The sequence below is a fragment of the Mesoplodon densirostris genome, chromosome 3, assembly GCF_025265405.1.
Source record: "Mesoplodon densirostris isolate mMesDen1 chromosome 3, mMesDen1 primary haplotype, whole genome shotgun sequence".
Classification (NCBI taxonomy): Eukaryota; Metazoa; Chordata; class Mammalia; order Artiodactyla; family Ziphiidae; genus Mesoplodon; species Mesoplodon densirostris.
Window position 1 is genome coordinate 119016794 of NC_082663.1, and position 24846 is coordinate 119041639.

The 24846-nt window shown below is 51.2% G+C and overlaps 3 protein-coding genes across 4 annotated transcripts; 1 reads left to right on the forward strand and 2 right to left on the reverse strand.

The window, feature by feature from the left end:
- Positions 1–4056: 4056 nt before the first annotated feature.
- On the reverse strand, positions 4057–11782 carry ECSCR (endothelial cell surface expressed chemotaxis and apoptosis regulator). Of its 2 annotated transcripts, XM_060091999.1 has the most exons (10): positions 11643–11782; positions 8320–8355; positions 8028–8078; positions 7819–7878; positions 6790–6837; positions 6049–6162; positions 5566–5664; positions 5319–5355; positions 4599–4695; positions 4058–4428 (listed from the first exon to the last, which is right to left on the reverse strand). In XM_060091999.1, exons 1-10 carry the CDS (start codon positions 11701–11703, stop codon positions 4420–4422), a joined length of 612 nt encoding a protein of 203 aa, XP_059947982.1. In that variant the 5' UTR covers positions 11704–11782; the 3' UTR covers positions 4058–4419. The 2 variants fall into 2 exon arrangements, with proteins under 2 accessions (XP_059947983.1, XP_059947982.1); XM_060092000.1 differs by lacking the exon at positions 6790–6837 and having other exon boundaries at positions 4057–4428.
- A 1646-nt stretch (positions 11783–13428) lies between these two features.
- Positions 13429–15225, forward strand: SMIM33 (small integral membrane protein 33). The gene is made up of 2 exons (XM_060092669.1): positions 13429–13437; positions 14836–15225. The coding sequence occupies exons 1-2, from the start codon at positions 13429–13431 to the stop codon at positions 15223–15225; spliced, it is 399 nt and encodes a 132-aa protein (XP_059948652.1).
- Positions 15226–18119: 2894 nt separating this feature from the next.
- On the reverse strand, positions 18120–22826 carry STING1 (stimulator of interferon response cGAMP interactor 1). The gene is made up of 7 exons (XM_060092001.1): positions 22696–22826; positions 21940–22166; positions 21626–21809; positions 21268–21376; positions 20148–20386; positions 19227–19413; positions 18120–18625 (listed from the first exon to the last, which is right to left on the reverse strand). Exons 2-7 carry the CDS (start codon positions 22164–22166, stop codon positions 18435–18437), a joined length of 1137 nt encoding a protein of 378 aa, XP_059947984.1. The 5' UTR covers positions 22696–22826; the 3' UTR covers positions 18120–18434.
- Positions 22827–24846: the final 2020 nt, after the last annotated feature.

Here is a 24846-nt window from a genome sequence, read left to right on the forward strand (position 1 = left end):
CCATTCCCTTCTTTTCTGAAGGACCAGGCCCTAGGAGATTAGTAAAAAGGAAATGAAGAAATATTCCTGCTTTTCCCCACCCAGGTTCGTATGGGGCCTAGCAAAGAATAAAAGCAATTCTTCATAGGTGGATAGGTCCAGTGTCATTGACTCATCCCTGCAGGTGAATTGAGATGGCCAAAAATCAGGTCTGCAAAAGTGAAAAATGATCATGTACATCCCCAAATAAAAAATTACCTGGAATTCAAGGAAGACCAAATCGGTTATGTCAATTATGATATCAACCAGCAGTTACTTAGGTAGTTGGAGTGTAGTGGGGAGATGTACAGCCCTAGACACAAACTGAAAGGGTAAATGCCTTCAGTGGTATGCAGTTCCATCCCTTCCCTGCAGTCATGGCCGTGGGATATATGAGCATCAGTGTGTTCAGAAGGCTGGGTCCTGAAGAAGCCACTTGTGCTCTTCAGACAAGGGGTCTGATCAGGGACATCCTTTAGGTGGTTGAATATAAGAAGGAAGTGTATTTGGTTTAGGGAGGCTAGATAGACTGATCTAGAAGATGTACAGGGGAAGGTGGAATATGTCTTGAAGTCCAGGGGCACAGGGCTAAGGTCTGGAGGTACTCAAAGATGTCAGAGTACCATGAAGTCAGAGGTATCTGGTTGAGAGTGGGGGTACTAGAGCATTGTAGGGGGAATTGGATTGAGAAGGGGTGCTACAAATTATGGGGCTACTTAGGAGTAGAGTCCAGGTTCAAGAATGCTGGACAAGATTTGGGAAGCTGGGGCCTCTTGAAAATGTCTGGTACCTCAACAACCTTTCCCATCATCCTCTGAAACCTCACTTCCTCCTCTTCTAGATGGCTCATTTACTCCTAGATCAGTAAACAATGGTTTAGCTTGCAACCTTCTCAGGTGTTGCCATGCACAAGTATCCTAGAGCTCATTTACACCTCAATTAACACCTCTGGATGAATTTTTCTATGACTATATCACCAGGACTAACTTAGAACTCCAAACCTCAACACTTAGAACACTTCTGTGCCAGTTTTTGCTTAAGCATGCCAACCACGCAACAAAAATAATTCCCACTGTCAAATTCAATCTCTGTTTGGTAAAAGAGGAAGCTGTGGGCTCAACAGCCTCCAGATAGAGGTGCCAGGGGAAAGCAATCAGCAGGAAGAGTGAGAGCACCTGGGAAGGAGATAAAGGACAAGAACTTGGCAGTTCTCAAAGAGAGGAAGGTAGGTGCAGAAAGAAGTTCAAAGAGCTAAGAAAGGACATCCACAGATCCAGGGGAAACTACTGAGCAGAGGCACACAATGTTTTCCAGCAGATTCAAATAGAATTGAGTAGTACTAGCCTGGCTTTGGGAAACTGTGTTCTAGACCTAGGCTGGGGACCCTGCAGTGACTCTTTACCTGCTAAACCATTTTACCTAGAGCCAGCCTCGAATTTCTATCAGTTTTCTCTTCTTACTTTTAGAAAAACTTGTTGAACTGTAGTGAATTTTTTCTGGTGATACTGAGGTTTGCCATGTGCCCTATATGATTGAGGTGCTGCCCCATCCAGCCCTGGAAGAAAGATACTGAGTAAATGATCCCTCTATTCAACTGGGCCTGTGCTCCTGAGCTGGCTTGTTGATTGCCCCCCCCCCCATAGGATGAGGGGAGAAGCAAGGGAAGAACACACAGCAACCACCCACGCCTGCCACCCGTTCCTGCTTTGGGGCCCTTTAGTCCTGTGTTAGAATAGGGAGGAAGCTGTCTTCTAAATGGCCACCATCCTGTTGTCTAGACATAAAGGAAGAGATGTGGTCTCAGGGAAGCTGCAGGGAAAGGCTATATATACTTGGATTTCCTGTCAGAGGTGGAGTCTTGTATTTACATAAGTAGTAGGATCCTCCAGCAGAACCCTGTCTAATATAATTTACCAGAGAGCGGAATTCAGCATTAAGTGAATTCATCCTCAACCCCTTTCCAAAGGGTAGTTATTTGGCAATGGGAAAATCAACATGGCTAATGTGGTATTGCAATGTCAGTTTCAGGGTAAAAGCCTTTCAATCTCATACTAATACAAGTTCACCCCATCTCTCCCATATATAAATACCTTAGGACTAACAGCTCATATTTGCAGGACATTGTCCAGAGTCAGGGGGAAGTCTGTGGCCTTATATTGAAGACGTCAACTTACCTAGAATGAAGACCATGTCCTTGACCTAATTAGTCCAGCATGATAAGCAGCTGAACTAAGTACCCATGGCAGTCAGAATAACAATAACAATTCAAACAGAATCCAGTACTTCTAGACATTGTTAGGTCACCTGTAGAGTTCTGTCCCAGTGATGGATTTTTGTGCTGGAACTAGCTTGGAAGTCACATGTTTTTTGCACTGTGGCTTAAATAAAATATATCTGAATTGTTTTTTAAAATGCTATAGTCTTGCTATCATAGGTTGGGTACTCCAGGAAATAGAGTCTCTGAGATTTGCATGCTGAAGATTTATTGGTGAGTGCTCCTGGAACTACAATTGTGAGGAATAAGGGAAGCAGGATTAAGCAGAGGGAGAAATTGAGGCAAGGGGTCCAGGTCTTCATCCCCACCTCCCCGCCCTATCAACTGGTCATCAGTCAGCTATGAGCCCTCAGCAGCCAACACTCCCAGCAATTCAAGATCAAGGGTCTTGATCCTGAAGTGGAACCTGTGTGGTGGTACTCCATGTTGTCTGCTGCAATCACCAGCTAGTACTTTTACTTCCCAAGTGTCTCCACGTTTACTATTCCATTTTACCTACCAAGTAGCCTGTGAGAGAGACAGGGCCAGGTCGGGATCATTCTTCCACATTAATACACATGAACGTGCAGGAAAATCTAAGTCCAGAGAATCTAAGTCCTAGAGTCACCCAAGACTTGTCTCTGGCTCCCACCCAGAGTGATCTCTACTTAAAAGATTGTGTTCATTTTTTCTTACATCTAGAGTTTATAGAACTGTAAAATATAAGAACCCAAAAAGATGGTGAAGGCCAGGTAGTCTACCCACCTCATTTTAAAAGTAAGAAAATAGGCTCAGAGATTGGGATGATTTCGCCAAAATCAAGCTACAAGTCTGTGGCAGAGCCCAGCCTTTTGACTAGATTTCCTGCACTCAAGATCCAGTTTTCATGATCTCTGATGTGCTGAGCACAGTGTACCACATGGGAGCTACAGACATGAGCAGGTTATGAAATCCTCTGCCCTAGACGATTTTAGAATCCAGTAGGTTTCTTCAGGCCACTTTAATAGTTTCACTGAGACAAGTAGAGTGAAACTTTCTGTTCTAAGCGTTCTCTCTCCTTGCAGAGACTAAATCCAGAAAAAAATAGCATATGGTTCCTTCAGAATGGGTAATCTATGTTCTAAACTGCCATCAACCAGATGCCTGTAGCACTCCATGCAGACATACCCAGATGACTCTTGCATTGACTCTCCCCAACCAAGATTCATTTCCAAACCAGTGTCATGGTAGAGATGACTAAGATAACTGCATTCTTATTCTCTTGAAACAAGTTTACAGTGTTTGTGAGACATCATTCTGTGTCTTGGACGCAAAAATCATAGTTGTGTGGGGCAAAGGGAGTGGATTTGGGTTTACAAAGTCACAGATCTATCCTCGCTCCAAACCTCCCCAGTGCTATTCCCACAGCTAGGACCAAAATGAGGCAAGTCTACCTGGGGCAGGCAGAGGACATTTGCCCTTATATTATTCAGCTCTCGTCACCGGAGTTTTCTAATCAGAATGCGTTATGTGTCCCATGTTCTCACTCTCCAAACTTAAAACTTCTTTACTGGTGACAGTGATCACTGTTTACAGCTCCTTTTCTCTCCCTTCTGTTGGAGTGGTTAGTCCTCGTCACTACTTAATAAACCAGGTGAAACAAGGCAGACCTGACAAAAAGTTCTCTCCACCTCCCAGGTTTCTCAGAGAGCTCCCCACGGGGGTAGAAACTTGCACACATGCCTTACCTACAAAAGGAGGCCCCAGAGCTGTTAGAACACTCTGTTAAGAAATACCCATGGGAACATAGACCTTAAAAGAAATTAGACTGCAGGCTAGAAAATAATTTTAATGCAAAATAGAAAGGACCAATTCACTGTCATTTTCCTTGCTCTGGCCCTATAGACTCCTCCTCCCTGTGACTTTGAGATGGTAGGAGGAGCATGCTGTGTTTCTAGGGTGACTGTCCATGTGGGAAAGAGTCTCTCATGCTGGCAGCTTGCTCCCAGATCTGGAGGAATGCTAATGTCCTTTAGATCTGGGAGTAGATGTGAAACAATAAAATAACTTATATCTAGTTTATTGCCTCTACCCATCCCATCGCCTTCCTTCTTACAGTCACAGGGAAGCTGCATCATCGTCAGATCCACAGGGACCCAAGGTCGTTTTTAAAGAACCTGCAAAATAAATACATAATGAGGATGGATGAAGTTAACTGGGAGTGGTGGGGTAGGGAAGAGGAGAGAAAAGCCTGGATCTTTTAAAGTATCTCCTTTCTGGTTAAGGAAGTGGAGCCTGAAAGGAGGAGGAGGAGGGAGAAGGGAGGAAGGAACCAGGAAAAATGCACCTTCTCTGCTGAGGGGCATCCTTTGCTGTTATTCATGTTGATGTTCTTCATGGAGATGAGGGTGATGCTGTCTTTCTCTCCATTGGCTGTGGAGCAGCTGGGGAAGGAAGAGAACATGGGTTATAGACAGAAGGAGCCGTAGGGCAATGGGGGTCAAGGAATTGGAGGGTTGTGAAACTTAACCTTTGTTTTAAGAAACCTTTATTTTGGTGGTGGACTATAATGAAATGAGTGTGTGCTTTGAAGCCCCAAAGACATGTGTTTAAATCTTAGTTTTGCTACCTACTACTTGTGTGATCTTGACCAAGTTCCAACCTCTCCTAAGTCTTAATTTTTTAAATGTGTAAAATGCAGTAATATCTGCCTTGAAGAACTCCTCTAAGAATTTGAGATATTACAAAAATTTCTACCATAGTGCTTGGCACATATAAGGTATTCAACAAGTGGTTCCTTAAATAAGTACCTTCTTGTTTAAGGAGTATATTAGAATCTGAATTCCTGCACTTTTCACGAAGGGGTTATAGAGACTTAGTCTTGGGGCTGAAGTGTTCCAGTCCATCACCTGCCCGAGCCCTGGTCTCAGTGAGGCTGTCAAGATTCTGTGTGTGGGTGTGGGTGTGTGTGTGTGTGTGTGTGAAGGCAGGAAGTGTTGGTCCTTCTTGGAATGGGGGAGTAAGAGGTCAGTAGATGATTCTTCCCTTATACCTCTGACAGTCTTACCTTTCAGAGAGCCCTGAACTCCCAGGTTTCTGGGGATCTGTAAAAATCCAAAGGCACGGATTGGGGGTCACAGGCTGTAACTCAGAAGCCCAATCTGCCCCTCAAAGCCCACCCAGTGGACCCTCCCATTTCCCCTAGTGGTGCCATTCCTTCCCTCAACTCCAGGCTGGGTGTCAGTTCCAGAATCTAGCTCTGAGTCCCTCATCAAAAGAGAGGCAAAGGGGGCCCTGAGGGTCAGGGCATGTACCTTCAGACTCCTTGTTCTTCCGACATTTAAACCTTAGACTGACCACGCTGACCAGGACGATCACCACAACCACCAGGATGGCAATGAAGCTGATAACACCTGAATAGGGAAAAGGATGGGGTGAAGGAGAAGTGGAGGACAGGACAGAAGAGGGCAACAGGAGTCCAAATTCCCTTCCCAGCTAAGTGCTGTGTAGACAGGCTCTAGGAGTAAAGTGAATTCCCCTTCTCTGTTGAATGAATGAGCTCTCCGCCTGCTATTTCTGGCTCCACAGCCCTGCCCCATCCTCCCTTAAGAACATGGAGCCCATCAGAGTCCAGAAGAGCTGAGTGGAGGGCCAGTGGAGGCTCCTTCCCACCAGCATCTTCCTCATCAGCCAAACCCTCCTAAACCAAATGGACAAGATTTGAACTTGAGTCCTAGAGTCCAAGTCAGCTCAGGCGTGAGGTCCCCTGCCACTCCCCACCTTCTCCTCCCTCTCACCGAATGCAGCCACAGTGAGCACCGTCTCTGACGTGGGGCTGGGCAGGATGGTCGAGTCTCCTCTCATCCTCAAACTCATGGTGGGCAATTTGGATGTCACATTGTGAGATGTGTCTAAAAGGGAGTAGGGATGGGGGTATCAGCGAAGGGACTGATGCGGTCTATATGAGAAAGCTGGTCCCCTCCCACTTCCCCCAGTTAGAGGACTGCAGAGAGAACTCATGCCCTACCAAAAAGACTTCCTCCCACCCTTCAGAACTGGGTGATGTGGGATCACGTGAAGAGCATTGCTGGTTGCTCGTGTTCCTAGTTCCAGAGGACTTCAGAAAATTCAGGATGCTTCTCTCATTATGCTCTTCCCACCACACCCGTGGGGTCCAGAGGAAAGGGATTTATGCTGCAGAGATAGGGAGCCAGACCGGGCAAGGGGGAGCCATCTGTGTTTTGCCAAAGGTTGAGGCGGAAGGAAGGAAGGGCATCAGATGTTTGTCCCCAGGCACTGACATAACAAGCCAGGCTGCCAGTTAAAGGGCACAAGTTTCTGGTGCTCTTAAAAAACGGTATGGTCGCCCATCTCTGCCCCACTTCAACACATTTACTGCAGGCCTGATTGCTATTCCACTTCCTTATCCTCACCCAACTCCTAAATAAGTCTGGAAGTGTAAAAAAGCCCCAGAGCCGAGGGCTGGGATGAGAGAAAGGGTCAGGGTGCTCTTCACTGTGAGCACAGACAGGACATACCTCTGCTTGTACTGTCACTGCTCTTGCCGCTGCTTGGGACACCTGTGCCTGCACCAGGAAACAGGAGGGCCCAGATGGAGGGTGTCCACCCCCTCCTAGTTTTCTCCCATGCTGCTGGGTGAAGGCCAACCTGCCCTGAGAAGCGTGTAGCCCTTTCCCGCCTTTTCTGCCTCCCTTTCCAACATTTTGGGTTCTCCTACCCCCGGCTTACCCGTTCTATGTCTTTATCAGTCCTGAGTCCAGGCTCCTTTTACCTTCACTGAGACCAGTTCCTCTCTCCACTTCCCCCCCACCCCAAGCCTCTCTACTTCTCTCCCAAAGCAGGGTACCACTGGTGTGGATCCTGGCCTTGAGAACCCTCACTGTGGGGCAGGACCTGGGCTTCCCGAGGCGGGAAGAAGGAACCCAGCCAGACATGACCCAGGGTTTTTCACCCACAGTCCCAGGTACTCATGGAGTCCTGATGTGTGCTTCTGTGGCTGGGACCAAGTCAGTCCCAGCAAGGACAGGGGTGACCGGCCACGGTGCTTGAACTCAGAGTCATGGGTTTACTGGCTTCCATGGAGACCTGTGAGGGCTTCTCTGGAGCTGCTGCAGATTAGGAAGCATGCGTGGCCTGCTTAGGGCCTCAACCAGCATGTGCGCAGGGAAGCTCTTTAGCCTCAAATCTGCCTTCAGTTCCTCTGGGCCTTTACCTCTGCAGTTCCCTCTCCCTGGGATATGCCCTACCACCCTCCACCCCACAATCTTCATCTGATTAACTCCTTCTTGGGCCTCAGCTTCAGAGATCACTCACTCTGGGATGTCTGGCCCCCAAGTCTGAAGTGGCTAATGTTGCCCGGGTTCCTATAGCACCTTCGGCTTACGCTCATCATGGACCTTCTCACTCTGCTTTGTAACTGTCAATATGAAGTCCTATTTGCTTGTCTGGTCCTCCACTTATCTGTATTGTCCTTTAGAGCAGAAACTGTGTCTGCCTCCTCGCTGGACCCTCCCTGGATGGCATCTGAAATCTGAGTGGCAGAGTACCTGGGATGTCGGTGCTGGACAGAGGGCTTGAGTAGCTAGGCTCTGCGGAAGGACCATCTCCTGCAAGTACAAGTGGAGGGCAGCTGGAGGGGGGGCAGGTTTGGTGACACCACACTCCCTAGCCCACCCGAGAACCCTTGGGCTCCAAGCAGATCTAAAGGGCTGGGCAAGGGACAGGGCTTGGCCCCTAGGCAACCACACTCACTCACCTGTCTGGGAGGAAGTTGGCTCTGTGGTTGGACTATGACTGCTGAAGTTTCCTGAAACAGATCATCTGAGACTGAGGGTCCGTTGCCTCCTATAGCTCCATCGGCCTCTCTCCTTTGCTAAGCTGGTATTTTCTAGTCTTTCTTCCTCCTCCACCCCACGCCCCAACCTGTCATCTCTCTCCTCTCTCAAGGCATGTGAAAGATTAGTGCCAAAACAGGCCTGGAGCTCTTTCCACTTTTCCTCAGCTCCCAGGCCAGAATGCTGGAGTAGGCCCTGTGTCTTTGGTCTTACCCTGAGGGCTAGTTGTCGCGGGCTGGGAGTTGTGGCCTGCAAGAGAAAGCAGAACATGTAGACTAGCTTGGTGAGCCTTCTGCCCAGCCTTCACCCCCCCGGAGAAGAACCGAGGCCTTTTGGCTTCCAGCCTCCAACACTAGAAGGCAGACACCCTTGGCAGTAGGCTAGAGGATGTGACTCCAGCTCATGGCGCTGGCTTCCTCTGAGACTGTGACTCAATCACACCATCACCACCACCTCATGGTTCAGTGTCCTAGAGTCCTTTCCTGTCTCTTCAGTCCCACATGGGTTACATACCAACCTGACACAAGGGCAGGGGAAGGTTATTCTAAAGTAGTGATACGTCCAAGGACAGAGGACCAGTGACCTGCCACGTCTAGACAAAGACCCAGAACTCCAGGTCTCTAGCTAATGTTCTCACTACACTACCATGGGGCCATCCCTTTTCTGTGAATACTGTCATCCTGGTCTTGCCCCAAGGGAAGGGGATGGAAAGATGTGGTGAATAAGATGAGGTGAGGGATTGGGGTTGGTACCTGGGCTGTCTCTCTGCCCCTCCAGCTGGAGGTAAGAGCCTACACAGGAAGCAAGTTCTGAGGTACATACAGGAGGCAAGGAAATTCTAGAATGAGCCACCAGTTTACTCTAACAGGTAGAGGCGACTTCAGAAATGGTCACTGTTAGCCAAACCCAGGGAAGAGGCAATTATCAGGAGGCCCCAGTCACAAGGCCTTGTTCTCCTTTGTGTGTGTGCATGAGTGTGCCTGCGGACCTCCATGCAGATGTACATGTGTGCTGTGTGTCAATATACGTGTCCCCTGTGTGGTGGGATCTGAAAGGTCAGGTTGTGTTTGCTCATTTTCCACAATGAAATCATTCTTGAAACCTGTGAACAATGTGAAAGGAAAACAACGTGGGGAAGTGGAGCCGCCCAGCTGGGTTCCCGTCCTCCACTAGCTGGGCTGGGACTGCAGCCGCTGGCCTGGCCTCCTGCTCCCTCAGCCCCTCATCATCAGGGGAGTACCAAGCCTGGGACCCCAGGCCCCGGTGAACAGAGGCTGCTGAGGGCCAGGGACCTGCCCAGCCTGGGGCAGCCCACTAGTTTATTTTCTTCAGCCACTGCCTTCCTCCATGGGGCTATCACTTGGATAGTGTAGAATTAATTGCTTCCAAGCCCAAGCTTGCCCAAAGCCAGGGCTGTGTTTTTCCAGGTCACCATCTCTCATAGCCCCATTCCCTCCTTGGGTGGGGCCATCAAGAGGGGAATTAAAACTTCTAGGTGCCCCAGCCTAGAGAGAACTCTTCCCAGTTGGGGAGTCACCCTGGGTGAACATTTTTCAATCTGAGGCATGTCTTTAAAAAAAAAAAAAATCTATCAGTTATTGATCAAGCATATCTAAGGTACCATCTTTGTTCTATAAGGTGATCAATAGTTTTTAGTGGGAAGGCACAGTTCACTGCCTTCCTACGTTTATCTAGAAGCAAAACTAGTGTCTTAGAAGGAGTTCCAAAGTCACAAGCTCTGAGTCCCAGTGGCCTGCTCTCTCTTTGTCTCCTGTCTCCCCTCCCCCTACCAGAACACTTTGTCAACAGTGGATTCCTCTGTGAGTAGAGGAGGGACTTGGGGAGCATCTGTTTCTATAGGCCGGTCTGCCTCTGACCACTAGGCACAGGGATATCTTACTTTCCTGTCTCCCCTCCCTAATCCCTACCTGCTTCACTCTCTGCCAGCCTCTCTCTTCCCCCTCTTCACCACCACCACACTGTTTTCCTCAGCAGCGTAGTTTAATAGTTAAACTCATGGATTTTGGAGTCTGGCAGTCTTGAGTTCAAGCCCTGACTCTGTCACTTACTGTCTGACCTGGGCTTCAGTTTTCTCTTCTTTAAAATGCAAGTGATTTTAGTAGCCCAAAAGTCGTTGTGAGGTTAGGAAAAGGCACATAAAGCACTTAACACAGGGCCTGACAGTTCATGCTCAAGAAATTCTAAACATTTAAAATATTGCCCCCTTCTCTCCAATCCTCCAAGTTTCAAGTCTGCCCTGAATCTGTGTCTCCACAGTCACGTCTCTTTGTGGGCCTGAATATCCTCAGAAAGATTCCCCAGTCCACCAAAAGAAGGAAACAGCGAGGGCTGTGAGATCCTGGGATGAGCGGCTAGGGTACTCCAGGGTGACTGCAGCGCAGGTAGAATCACTCAGGACATTCCTAACCCTGGGGCTTGGCTGGGACAGGATGGCACGTAGGGAAGCTGGGAGAAGCCTAGGTTTGTGAAAATGTGCCCTCGTGGGTCTCACCTTTTAATCTCCTCCTCTGCCATTTCTGAGGTTTCTACGACAGCCTAGTCCCCCAGCCCCAGATCAGATGTGTGACTCTATCCTCCCGGGAGGGGGTGGGGGGAATAGGAATGGGATGATCAGAGTTTTATCCCCAGTCCTTAGGCTTTTAGAAAAATGTCTGACCTCTCCAGGAGACAGAGCATTGGGGAACTTGGGCCCTCTCACCCGCCGCCAAGAAACCGCCAACCTCCCTCCCCATCCAAATACTCTTGAACCGCCTTCTGCCGCTTTGAGCACATGCTCATAAATCCTCCACAGAGGACCTGTGGAGGGTGAGGTGGGGGTGGGGAAGGGATGACCAAAGGGAAGTTTCTGCCCTGTGAGTCAGAATCTCCTGGATTTCTCATGTTTCCCAGAAACCGCTCCCTAATTAGAGGACCCCTTATGAGCTGCTTCACAACTCATCAGCTAGCAGAGCTCTATCTGAGAAGTGTTGTTCCCAAGTCATTTCCTCTGGGGGTCATTTCATCTGGCCTCCTAGATGAAATGCGTACATCTTCTTTGGCAAATGGTTCTTTGTATCTAACCTGAATCCCTCTTGCTGTGATTTGAGCATAAAGTCAATATTTGGAAATCCCAGGTTGTTACTCCTCATATGAAAGAAGAAAAAAGATCACCTGTAAAGCCAAGGTACAGACAGTTTTGTGCTAGGACACCCTGGAAGGAGCTTTCCAGCCTCAACCTCACACCAAGACAGTCACCTCCCACATTTCAGGGGGCCAGCCTCTCCGGGGGCCCCAGTTCACCCTGGAAAATGTCCCACAAAAGAGTCTAACCATACCTCTATTTTACTGCTGCCTGGGAATGACCAGCTCCCAAGCCAAGTGATCCCCTTCACAAAAAGGCTCTGGAATTTCCCTCCGGGTGAGCGAAGCCCTGGATGCAGAGCCTGTGTGGTGTGTGTCCTGAAGGAGAGACAGGCGCCCAGGACTGCCGGCCGCAGGAGAGGAGCTGCTGAAGGACAGTGGCAGGTGCCTCTTACCTTGGAGCAGGAGGAAGCCCAGGATGGCCCAGCACAGCTGCGTTTCTCCGACGCTCCCCATGTCAGCTGGGTCTGCGGCAGGCAGGCAGCCTCTGTGCGGAGGCTCTGTCCATAGTGGAAAAGAGAGAGGGAGTGCTGGGGCGGGATGGGGGTGGGGGCTGACTCTCCAGAGCTTCCTGTCAAAGAATAGAAGGAAACAGATTGGGACTGGCTCCAGGGGCCCTGCTCAGCCCAGCAGCCCAGTTGAGGATGTAAGGATGAAACAGCCGCGCCTGTGCCCCGGCTCCTCGTGGCCTGGCCTAGGGCCACCGTGGTCTCCTCCAGGACCTGTGCCCAAAAGCCAGCGATGGCAACCTGGCCCCGTGCCTCCTCTCTTCCCCTCCATGGGGATCCATCGGTCCCTCCGTACACCACCTGGAGGCTTTCTTGGAGTGTAACTCTTGTTTCATTGAGCCCTATAGCTCGGTCCACCGGCCGCCCACCCTCTGTAGACTGAATCCTCTACTTGCCTCTCCCTCCTCAGGGCTCCGGATGCAGATGGGACTCCCTACATCTTTCAGGGAGAACTTACAAACATTATTGTTATTCTGAATAGAAAAACAAGAGGACCACGTTCTAAGCATCCTTCCCTCAGCCCTCCCCTCACACTGGGGTCAGGTGTTCCCTGTGCTCCAACAGCACCCTGTCGTTAGCATCCAGCCAGCCAGTTGCACTCACTCTGCAGGTCAAGTCAGCAGCCCAATGACCAGCAGCTTAAGTGAGCTTGGAGGTCTGAGTGGAGTCCCTAAATGTTAGGGTGTGTAGCAGCTGGGCTGAGAGACAAGGAATCAGGAGGCTACATCTTACTTCCTGGGATCAAATCACTGGGTGAGGGGAGTTCCTGGGGGGTCTCCTGGTCTCCAGACTGGAATAGAGGGTGGTGCATGCACAGCGAGGGACAGATTGAAGGATGGCTGGTCCCACGGAGTTAGTTGGGAACCCAAAACTATCCTTTATAAACTGTCTCCGGGGAGAGGAGAGACTGGTGGGCACTTTTTGTGACTTGGATGCATTAAAGCACACACATTCACAAATGAAATTATAGACAAGTGCAAAGAGACATACCAGAATTTATACTTGTGAAAGTCAAAGAACCCAAAGAGAAAAGAATGCCTTGCATGGGAATGATAAATATCAAATTCAACAAGATATTTATCCCTACGGTGAGAAGGAGGGGAGAGGTCAAAGAGTGGGGCTTCTATTTTATTTGTAATGTTTTAGTCCTTAAAATTTTTTGAAATCAATGTGACAGACTATTGAGATGAACAGAACTAGTGGTTGCGCCAGAGAGATTTAGTATATTATAGTCTGCGCTTTCCAGTGTGTTTGAGAAATCGCTTTTTTTAAAAAAAATCAAAGACAATGACTTCAAGGAATCAGTTGGGATAGAGAGCAGGCAAGTCCTGGTCGGGGGAGGGACGGGATTCAGGCACTGGCCAAGTGCCTGGGATCTTGTGGAGGAGGTACGGGCAGGCAGACCTAGGCTCCTGAAGCTGGCAGGGGGCATGAAAGGAGGTGCCAAGGAGTAAGATCAAAGCACTGTCAGAGTTGAGGGCTGGGCTCAGGGTAGTCCAGATGTTCGAGGAAGTAAAAGCGCAGGAGAGAGCGTTGAGGCTGTGTGTGCAGAGGGTGTGTGCCCCGTAAGCCCCATAGACGTGGCAGCTCCGGGTAGGGACCGAGCTGGGGAGGCAGGCTCTCCTTTGCCCGGCTGGCCGCCAGTCCCGAGGGAGCCTTGCGCAGCCGGACAATGCATCAGGTAGATTCTCAGCTCACCCCCTCCCGCCAGGCTGGTGAGACTCCCCCCAGGGGCCCCAAGCCTTTCACCAGCCTGTGCTTCCCTTTTTCCCCTGTACATCCAGAGCTGCTTCCCCACCCCCTGGCCTGGGGGCTCTGTGGCCTGGGCCCCAGAGAGCTCTGACTTTCAATTTCAAGGGTGGGGAGGTAGGTATTGAGCTTTCCAGATGCCAAGAGACAGGTACTGGGGAGGGATGGGGTGGACAGTGTGACTCAGGAACTAAAGGGAGTGGGTTTGTCCTGGCCAGCCCTTCCTGGACCCCAGGTGCCTACCCATGGGGATGGCCAGGCTGAGGGTTCAGGGTTAGGGGAGGGGCTCCATCTCAAGGGTCTGCTCCTCAAGGTCCAGCTGGGGAAGAGAAGCCTGTGATAACTTCGCCAGCTCTGGGGCTTACAATTTGGAGGTTTGCTACCTTGATGGTAATCCCCCCAACCCCCTCTCAATACTTAGCAGGATAGAGACAGACAGAGGTAGGGATCGTGACCCCCAGCTTTTGGTAGAAGACCATGGAAGAGAACAGAGGTTGGCGTGGGGTCTCCTCAGTCCATCTTGGACAAAGCCAGGAATCCACACTGGGCATTCCCTCCCCTCCAGGCCCCTGAACCTGATTCTGAGTGGGGTGTTTGGGGGTATAGCTCTTGCCTTACTCCAAGCCTCTGGGGTTCATGCCTCCTCTTCCTCTCTCCCTCTCCCCGGGGTACACCCCTCTTCCTACTCTGTGTGTGGAGAGTAGTGGGAACGTATGATGCTGGACACAATGACTCCTTTTTCCTGGGACTTTAAGGAATAGCTGTTCACTACCCCCTGGCCAGGACATGGGACAGCAGCCTATGGTGTGCTAAGATTCCTGACCCAGGACATAAGATCTATTTAGGAATTTTGCTGAAGACCTGGGAAGAGAGAGCAGTGGGAGGGGACTTGGCAGGGGGTCGGGGTGGGGGGAGGAGGCAAACTTCATATGCCAGCCTGTAATAAAGCCCCTCTCTTTGTCCCTTTCTGAATGACCTTGTTGCCTTATCTCTGTTTTTTTCCACCCTCTGTCTCTGTCTCTCTGCATCTATCTTCACTTCTGTCTCTTTATCTCTTTCTTTCTGTCTCTCTCTTTGTATCTTTCTCATTCTCTCTGTATCCCCCTCTGTCTTTTTCTTTCATTCTCTCTATTGTTATGTGTGTTTATCTCTGTGATTCTCTGTCTCTCTCTTCTCTCTCTGTCTTTACTTTTCTCTCTGTCTTTCTTTGTCTCTCTCTCTCTCTCTTTCTCTCTCTCAGTTCTCTTTGAGTGTCTATCTCTCTCTATTTTGGTCTTTTTCTGTGTGTACATGCCCATGTCACCCTCTCCACCTGCTGCTTCCCTCCCAGGCTGGCCACCATCCCTGGCTTTCTGCAGCTGTGAACGGCTCAGCGGGGCAGGTGCCCCAGAGGCAGCTTCCGGAGGTGCTGAGCGGGGCCTGGGAACCACCTCAAGGGGTCGGGCTGCCCCTGCTAACTGTCATTGTCACTGCCTTTGTCTTGCTGGCAGTCTGTATCGTGGTGGCAGTCCACTTTGGGCCAAGGCTGCACAAGGGCCATGCCACTCTCGCCACAGAGCCACCATCCCCAAAGCCAGAGGGCGGCATCTCTCTCACCCACTGGCGAGTGCTGGGCCGTCAGGACAGTCATGAAGATCCCCAGCAGGAACCTCCTGGCTCTGACTCCTGCCCTGTGCCAGATGGGCCCAGGTTCAGCATTGATGAAGTCACATTTCTGTAGGAGGGAGACTTTGGAAAGTTGGCCTGACCTGGCTCAGAACAAGAAACTGGACAGAGAATTAGGGCAAAAGCAAATTGGGGCCTGGGCATCAAAGCTTCGGAAGGGCACACTTGGACTTAGCTGGAGCTGCCCTCTCAGCAGAGTATTTATACAGAAAGCCCTGTTGTGGACCAAAGAAATAAAAGAAGCTTGAGTGCTGCTGTGAGCATTCCCAGGGCCCAAGTTGCCCTTACAAACGTACCCCCTCCTCTTCAGCGACCACCAGACCACTGAACCTCCCTCCCTGAGTTCCTACTCCCTCCCTGAGTTCCTACTCCCTCCTCCACTCCTCATCTCCTCCCCTTTTGGTGTCAAAGTGAGTCTAGCTTGGAAGATTCCACCACCCACCCCACCCCTGTGCAGGGATGTGATGTCAGAGGCTTCTGGTAGAGGACCCGTCCCCACAGCCTGTGAGGGCCAGCCAGGGAGAGTCAAGGCAAAGAACCCAGGGGTCTGCCTTCTCTGAGACTCAGGAAAGGAAGGAAAATCTGTTACCCTTTACCTTTGGCTGTCAGGGCCCAGGTCTTGCCAACAACTTCCAAGGCCCTTAAAGACCCCAAGCACCAATCATAGCTCCCCAAATTGTCTTTGAATTGCCCCCACTATCTTGGAGCAAGACTCTATCTTGCCGTCCCAGGATGGGATAGAGGAAACTGGCGGGGGCGGGGGGGGGGTGGCGCTCTCAATACCTCCCACTTTCTGTGCGCATTGGCCTGTTAGAACTAGCCTAGCATTTACCCCAGGACATTTCCCAGATCCAGAATCTTCCAGCTGGTGGGAAAACAGGAAAGGAAAAGGAGCTCAATGGAGGTTGTCTGGGGAGAGGAAGGGGTGGGGATCCCTGCAGCGGTCGGGACATGGAGACTGGGAAGATGCAGGAAGCCAGGAAGGCAGAACAGAGCCTCCCAGTGGCTCTCTGGAAAAGTACCCCTTTCCCTGACACCTTTGAGCCTCACTTATGTGCAGTCAAGAACATGCAGACAGACGTTTATGGAGGAACTTCTGGGTGCTTTACTCTGGGGAACACCTCAGGGCAACAAGTCAACCCTGGGGACTCTCCTCGGTGAGACCCCAGCACAGTCAAGGACTCTGAGAAATAACAGAAGATGAAGAGGAACAGAGACGGTGATTGTAATGTGTGCAGAGGACTGGCTTGCCTCCGCTGAGACTGGTAAGAGGCAGCTCTAACGTTAATAGTTGCTCCTTCTTGTGGGCCCACTATGTGCTGGGCTCCAGGCTCATCCATGGACCTACAGATATTATACTGTTTACTTCTCATAACAGCCCTGGGAGGAGGAGCCACTGTTATCCCCATTTACAGTTGGGAATATCAAGACACCCAGGAGGACACAAGTACTAAGTGGTGGAATCAGGATTTGAACCTGGGGCCATCAGACTCCATAGTCTGAGCACCATGTTGGGGGCCGGATGGGTAGGGGAAGGTTATGTTGGGGATACCCTTAATTCTGGGCTGGTTTTTAGGTGTTGGAATGACTGATGTGAAGTTGGGGGATCCTCAGGGGCAGAATGGCTGGCACAGTGGGGGAGGAGAGGAGACTGTTTCCCCCTTCACTCCCTTGGCTCTCTCTTTACTCTCTGTCATCCTTGGGAGCAGTGCGTTGCTTCTGGCCAATGTGTGTCTGTGCGTGGAGTTTTTTTCCACAGTAATACTGTACTCAGAAATTCTTATTGAGCATTTGTGATAAAAACAAAGATGGGAGGGAAGGAATAAGTCTTGGGCAGAATGGATAGAAGTGGCAGAAATGGGCTGTCTGGCCTCCCAGATGGGGGCAATTTTGCCACCATGGTGTCATTGCAATGGCTCAGGTCTAACAGTGATGGCACAAAGTATGGCAGGTGGCCAGCTGTGTTGTCCAAGGTCCCCAGCGTATATCCCACCACCTCACACAAACCCTCTTCCCCCCGTTATCCAGGGGACTCTCATCCAGAGACGTTTATTCAGTGGCCCCTGATTCTTTGAGCAGCCCCTTGCCCAGGACACATGTGTGTAACCGTCATGGCATCTGTGTGCTGGCTCAGGCCCCTCCCTGTCTCCCAAGCCTCCCACCGGAGACAAGGGCACTGAAAGGGCAGGTGGAGCGGGGATGCTGCCCAGGTCCATACCCTCAGCCCAGCTGGTGGGCTCTGTCTACACTGAAATGATAGCTACCACCTTATGGCCCTGTACTAGGATGAGGAGGGGTGTAAGGAAATGTGTCTGTGCAAGCAGATTTGGACATTGCAGATAATAATGGCCAGCGGCCTGTATCAGTCAGAGTCTGGTCAGAAAAAGATGGCATACTCATATAATCTGAGGAGTGTTTAAAAAGGGGAAGATTTAGGAACTTCCCTGGTGGTTCAGTGGTTAAGACTCCTAGCTTCCACTGCAGGGGGTGCAGGTTCAATCCCTGGTCAGGGAACTAAGATCCCAAATGCTGCATGGTGTGGCCAAAAAATTAAAAAAATAAAAATAAAAAGGGGACTATTTACAAAGGGCAGGTGTAAGGAAATTACAAGTGAGAGTGAGCACTCCAGACTGAGCATCAGTGAGGCTCCAATACCACTACCAGGACTGAAGGGGCACGAGGAGGAGGAAGTTAATGAGACCTGGAGATAGGGTTACTGAAAGGGTCCTTTAGGTCTAGAGAGAGCCCACAGTGACCTTGATACTGTAGGGAGGGACCTGGGGGAATAGATACCCCAAGCTCACCCTTCCCTTCCCCTCCTCCCACTGGGGCTTCCCATTGACTGAATGTGACCAGAAACCAGAGGGCAAGGTAGCCTGTTGAAGCCATCCCAGGACAGAGGAGAGGTAGAGAGTAGGTCTGAGGGTCCAATGGAAGACACCTGGAAGATTCTTTAAGTTTACCTGGCATTTAGAGTTTATAAAAAACCCATACAGCCATAGTCCTCACAAAAACTACCTGGTGAGGTAGGTAGGGCAATGATTATAATCCCATTTCATAGATGAGGACACTGAGGCTCAGAGAGGTGAAACAACTTGCCCAAGGTCATAGGATTCATCTTGAGATGTCAAACTCAGGGACCTTTTCTGAGAGGCCCTCTATGGGAGGAAATGGCTCTGCTAGGCCTCTAGCTGCTGAAGAAAGAAATCCTCCAATCCAGAGTCTTGGGGATGGCCAGGGGCTCAGGGAAGGTGACTCTGGGCCTCAGAAGACATCCGAGCGGAGCGGGAGAGGCTGTTCCATGCCACTGATGAGGAGCTCAGGCTCTTGAGACAGTGTGGAGAAAACGGGCATCACCGAGGTCCCCACGCTGCCCATGGTAACCTCCCTTTCCTCCTGCCGAAGGTGCTGGAGAATCTCCTGTGACAAGGAGAAGCTGCTTCCCTCTGCGGGTTCTGGAACGAGGGTGGGGGTGGGGAGTGGGGTGAGGGCCTCACACATTCCCACTCTAGCACACCCAGAGGACTTGCTGGGTGAATCCTCGAACCCTCCCTCTCCCCCACCTCCCTGCACCTCCTCCCTACTCCTAGCCACTGGGGCTAGAGTTTCGTGAAATCCTAGAGCTAGCAGTGGTTTTAGAGACAAGAGAATTCCACCCTCTTTCTTTTAGAGATGATACTCAGAGAGGGGCAGATACCTGCCTAAGGTCACAGAGCAAGAGACTGGCATGGCTGAGGCTGCAGCCCTGGCCTCTTGGCTCCTGGCCTGGGGCTATCTGCTTCTTCTAGCATCCCTAGATGAAGTGAGAGGCCCCTAGAGCCCACCTCTTCACACTCCACCCGGGACCCATAGCCAAAGACCTCAGAAAGCAATCAGGTATCCCACGGTGGGGAGAAGTGACCTCTCCTCTTCCTTCCAGGGGAGGAAGGGGCAGGGCTTGAATGCCCTGACCACTCGGGAAGACCTGGGCATGGTGCTGCCATATCTCCTGTTGACCCCCTGGGAGACCCCTGGGGCCCCCAGCTTTTCCTGCCCTTAAGTCTATCAAGCCCTCACCCTGGTAGACAATGAGGTGGCAGTTGTTCTGAGACTCAGGGGCAGCTGCCAGAATGTCTTCAAGTGTCCGGCAGAAGAGTTTGGCCTGCTCAAGCCGGTCCTCCCGGCTAAAGCCAGCTCGGCCATCCTGTGACATGGCAAACAGGGTCTGCAAGGGGGTGGCATATTCCAGGATACAGATGCCTGCCTGGAGGAGGTAAAAGGAAGACCAGACTCAACCAGGGGCCAGGCAGACAGACGCTGGACCCCAGTGCCACTGCTCAATCTGTAGGGATGGAGTCAGGGGAGGTGGCCACCTGATGGGGTCTATACTGTCTGGCTGTCCTTTGCCTCTGACACCCCACTCCTAAATCAGGGCCAGGGCTGCGTTAAATTTACCCTTCCCAGATCCTCCTCCTGAGATTCTCAGGGCAAGGCCCACTGAGCTAGGATGTCAACTGCTCCAGCTGGCAGTCAAGTCTGGGGATGGGGCTTTGGGGTTCAGCCTTGGCTGGGTTCCCCATAGCCCATGTGAAATCCTTCACACATTCTCACGGCCTTCATCTAGGGCAGCTTTATGGTCAAGAGCATGGTATACTCAAGGTGAAATTGTCCACTTTCTCCCTGGTTCTCTGAGTCTCGCTTTCCTCTTCTGTAAAGTAGGGGCTATAACAGTCCCTACCCTACAGGGTGGCGGTGAGGATGCAGTGAGGTAGTCAGATGAAGCACCTGGAATAGCACCTGGCATGCAGTAAGTGCTCAATTAATGTTACTTGTCAGTTTTGTCATTCAGAGCTCAATTTTGCCCAGCCCTGGGACCAATTGGAGAACCTGAGGCTCAGAGAAGGGCAGTGAATTTTTATCAGGGCTTGGCCAGGGCCCAGAGTTCTGGGTCTCTAGGCCTGACCCCTCCCCAGAATTCCCACTTCTCTGCACACTCACCGGCTGCCCATTCTCCAGAAGCTCATAGACGCTGTTGGTGTAAACCCGGCCCTTGATGCCCGCACGGTCAGCACGTTGCTGGGGCAGCTTGTGTAGGAAGCGAATGTTAGGGTCAGCCACGCTCAGGTCGTCAGGCACCCCACAGTCCAACGGGAAGAGGATGTGCAGCCGGTGGCTTCCTGCGCCCCGTAGCACATTGTTGTGGAACTGATTGTAAATTTGGATCCGGGCCTGGAGCCCTGGGGTGGAGAGGCCCAAGAAGTCATTTCCACAAACTGTGTCTCCCATCCAACTCAGGACAGAGACCCACATCATTGTTCCCCTCAATGTGTGGGTGCAAGAGAACCGAGGGGCCACTCCACTCACATTGCCTGGGAGGCCAGGAGGGGAAGAGCATGTGAGCAAACTCCCTGCTCCTCAACCTGCTCCCACCACCCCTTTCTCTCCCTCACTTGACCTTTGTCCAGATTTCTGTCAGCCCCACTCCTTCCCACCACAGCTTTCAGGGCTCTGAGAGGCAGGAAAAGTCCTGGGAGTTGACATGCCAGCAGGCCCATGTGCACTGAGCCAGGCCTCTAGAGGAAGCCCTGGTGTCAAGGGAAGGCAGCCATGAGACGGGGGAGAACCAAGGCCTTCACCAGCAAGTCAGAGGAGTGAGACACGACCCGTGGGCTCCCAGTGGGGTAGTCAAGGGTCCAGGCTCTGGAGAGGCCTGAGTTCAAATCCTGTCTCCTCCTCTAACTAAGCTGTGTGACTTTGGACAAGTCACTTTATCTCTCAGAATAGCTGTGAAAACAGGGGTGATGATTATCCCTTCCTCACAGGGTGTGAATTGAAAGAGAAAGTGCGCATGAAGGGCATACAGCATGCAGCAAATATTTATTGAAAGAATTCATGTGTGACTTGGGACAAGTCACTTAACGGATCTAAGCTCCACATTTCTTCCTGTCAACCAAGCATAATAATAACAGCCTTCATGCTTACAAGATTGCTTTGGGAATGAAATGGTTTGTTAGACATGAAAATGCTTTGGAAATATAGTGAGTTCTGGAAACACAAGGTTGTGTGTCTTGCTGTCTGTCCTGTAGATCTGGAAATGGGGGCAGAGAGGATGGCTCACCTGGCAAGATCAGCCGCAGGTACCCAATATAATATGACCAGGCCAGCCCGTGAGCCACATTGAAGTTCCTTTTTTCACAGATTGCAGAGATCTCTGCTGGGGCCAGGCCCTGTGGATAGCAGGGTGGGGCTGGGGGGCCTCCATGAAGAACAACCAGAGCCCTCCTCCTCCTCCCCCCAAGATTACCCAACCTGCTGCCATTTGGCTCCGTTCTCTGCCACTGCTGAACCCAGACCATTATAGGCTCCATCCAAGGACCAGCCTCTAAACTAGTCCCACTCCCAGTACTAAGCTCAGAGCAGGTCACATTTGCCACACCTCCTCCTGAGCAGACCCTTCACCTCTCTTTGTGTCGTACCTGGAGGCCCAGGAGGATGTTAAGTGCCTGTGAGAGGCCCAGGAGAGCAAGCATCCAAGTGAAGGGCACGCCAGCCACGTTTGGGAGGGAGCTGTAGAAATAGCAGGACAGCAGCAGCAGGGCCCCACGGTGCATGGGGCAGCCCAGGCAGGCCCGCACAGCCTTCCAGTAGCTGCCTTGGTACCTGCAAGTGACAGCCAAGCTCCAGACCCCAGCCCAGCTCAGCCAGAGAGATTCAAGGAGGGGCAGGGCTGGGGGTCAAGGGACTGAGACATGTTGGGTGCCTAATCGCCACGGGTACTGCAGGGAGTCACCTGGAGTGGACGTGGCACAGCTCCTCCGCCAGACTGCAGCCCCCCTTGATCAGCAGTCCCATCTGCTGGGAGGCCAGGTGGAGCACCAGCCACTGGAGAGTGTAGTCTGGCAGCTCCCCCAGCCCCCAAAGGGCCACCAGGCAGGCACCTAGCAGGACCAAGGCTGCCTTCTGGGCCCTGTGACCCCTGGGCCGTGGGATGGATGGATGCAGACTGGAGTGGGGCATCTGTGGATATCAAGAAATCCATGGTTGTATTCTCCTCACTCTCTTATTGTTCTGGGACTGAGGCTCTGGCTGGGCACTTGCCCCAGCTCTATGTTTCCCTGGTGCCCAGCCATACCCAGAGGCTGCTCTTGGAGACACCTCGAGGGGACAGGCTGGGCATACAGCATCCCAGAGCTCCGATCCAAGAGAGATTTGTTGAAAACAGAGCGGGTGGAGAAAGAAGTGCACGCGCCCCACATACACACCCCACCCAAGCCCAGTGAGACCACAGGTGTGGCAAAGAAAGAAGACAGCGACTACCCCAGACCTAGACCTGAAAGTGTCCCGTGAGGTACCACCCACCTGGGGACCCTTGGGGACCGGGGCTTCCCTCTCCCCACAATCCACCCCAAGAAGGACCTTAGTCAGCAAAGCTGAAAACTACAGTTCGGAGGGTAGGGACAGGGCAGCCAGAAGGTTGCCACCCACCTCTGCAGCTTCTGCAGGGGCCTCAGCCTTGGAACTCTGGCTGGGCTGCTCCTGATCTTACCTTCTGCCTCCCAGACGGCAGCTTGTTTCTGGAAGGCAACAGGGAGAGAAGGCCCGGCACAAGGGCTCCCAGCAATGAAGGATGGCCTCTCAGGGTGCAGCGTGAAAATGAAAGCTTAAAAACAATGGAAGCTTCCTCCACAGCACTCCAGCCCTGGCATCTCACCAAACCACAGCTGCACTGGGCTGTGCTGGGGAGGTTATTTCCTGCCACCCAAGGAGGGAGGAAGAGCCTTCCCACCAAGGCCCCGATGAGCCACGTCCCAGTATCAGGGTGAGGAAGAAAGCTTGAGAAGGCCCCCATTCCACTGCCCATTCCCCAGACCGAGGGCATTCGGAAACTCCCTCAAACTCCCTGCAGACACAGCCCTGAATGGGCTGTGCCCCTCAAGCACCCACAATCAAGCCCACTCTACCAACACCCACGTGGCACTTCACACACCCAGCCAAGCACACACACTACACCATGCTGCCCTGCCTACTTGTTTTATTCTGATTTCCAGATGCAGATCCTCTTCTGAAGACGGTGATATCAGGCCAGAGGCGGGGAAAATGAAGAGTTATTTCCTGTAACAACAGCCTTCTAGTAAAAAGCTTAGTGGGAGCAGAGGCCCTGCAGAAGAGTGGGGTTTCATCTCTCCACAGGAAGTGGCAACGCCTGTGGCTTCTCAGAGAGAACCTGGTGCTTCCAGCCGAAAAGGCAGTCGCGTGAATAATAATAATAGTAATAATAATAAAGTGCTCACCGTGCTGCAGACATTATGCCAAGCATTACATAAATTGTTTCACTTAATCCCCTCAGCCACCCTCTCAGGAAGGTATAATACTAACCTCATGGACAATCTGAGGCTCAGTGAGGTGAATTAACTTGCCCCAGTCCCCTGGCTAGTAAAGGAGGGAGTGGGGACGTGAACCAGGTAGGTGGCTCCAAAACCCAGCTGGTTCTGTGCCTTGATTTCCCAGAAAGGGGTGGAAAGTGCCAGGACCAAGTTTCATGATGCGCTTTCCCCTGGGGTGGGGAGTGTCCCTGGCTGCCTCCTGGTAAACTGGTGAGCTGATTGGATTCGAGGAGGGGGCACCCGGGAGTGGGATTGGGGTGGAAGCCACAGAGCGCAGCAGTCTATATGTCCCCAGGCCAGAGGGTCCTCGCCTAGACCCTTCCCCACATCCCAAACAGACACAAGAAGACACACCACGTTCATAGATGCCATTGGCCTCTCAGGAGCAAAGAGGCTTCCAGAAAACTCTCTCCTTTTTTAGAATAATTTTCTAAGAATGGAGAGAATTTGAATTTTTCTGTACTTTCTCTCCCCTACAGTGGCTCACAAAGGGGCCCCCTGCAGTGGGCAAGGGCTCCAGGGCTTCAGAACCAAAGAAAGTCAAGGTTGCCAAGCAAAAGGCCTGAGCAGAGTCCTCCCAGAGTGGGCAGTCCAGCTGCCCCAAAGTCTCCCTGTGCCAAGCAACCTCGGGCCTCCAGTACCCTGCCCAGCGGCCAGCACCCCCTCCCCTGGGTGATACTACTGCTGTCAGCTCCACTGTGCCACCCCTAAACCTGGGCTTCATCTCTGCCCCCTTCTCCTGGAGGACGGTTCTCTATTTTATAGGCCAGATTGGCACTATGCATCAGAAGCCTTAAAATACACATAGACTCGTAGACCTTGCAATTCACTTCTGGGAATCCTTCATCAAAAAATAATGAGACAAGGGCACAAAGATACCAGTTTTTCAGATGTTTGTGCCAGTGTTGTTTATACCAGAGAAAAACTAAAAACCATCTAAATGTCCAACAATAGGGGACTGATTAACAAAACCGTGGTTCATCTTATAATAGAATGTTAGGTAGCCACTAAAATGATGATGTAATTTTATATGTTGACTCTTAAATACGTTTAGTATATTGTTTCTTATTGGAAAAAAGCAGAGTACAAAACAGTATAATTGCATTTTAAGAAATACACATTGCACGAGAGAAGGTCCGGAAGGCTACAGGATATACGAAAAATGCTAACAATGATTACTCTGTGGGGCGGGAAAGTGAGTGATTTTTAGTATAATTTTCCCTTTTTGCTCATTATGTTTTTTAAGGTTTCTTTTCCTGACATTGAACACGTATTAGTTGTTTGATGCTTGGATTATGCTGTAAAGAGAAAAA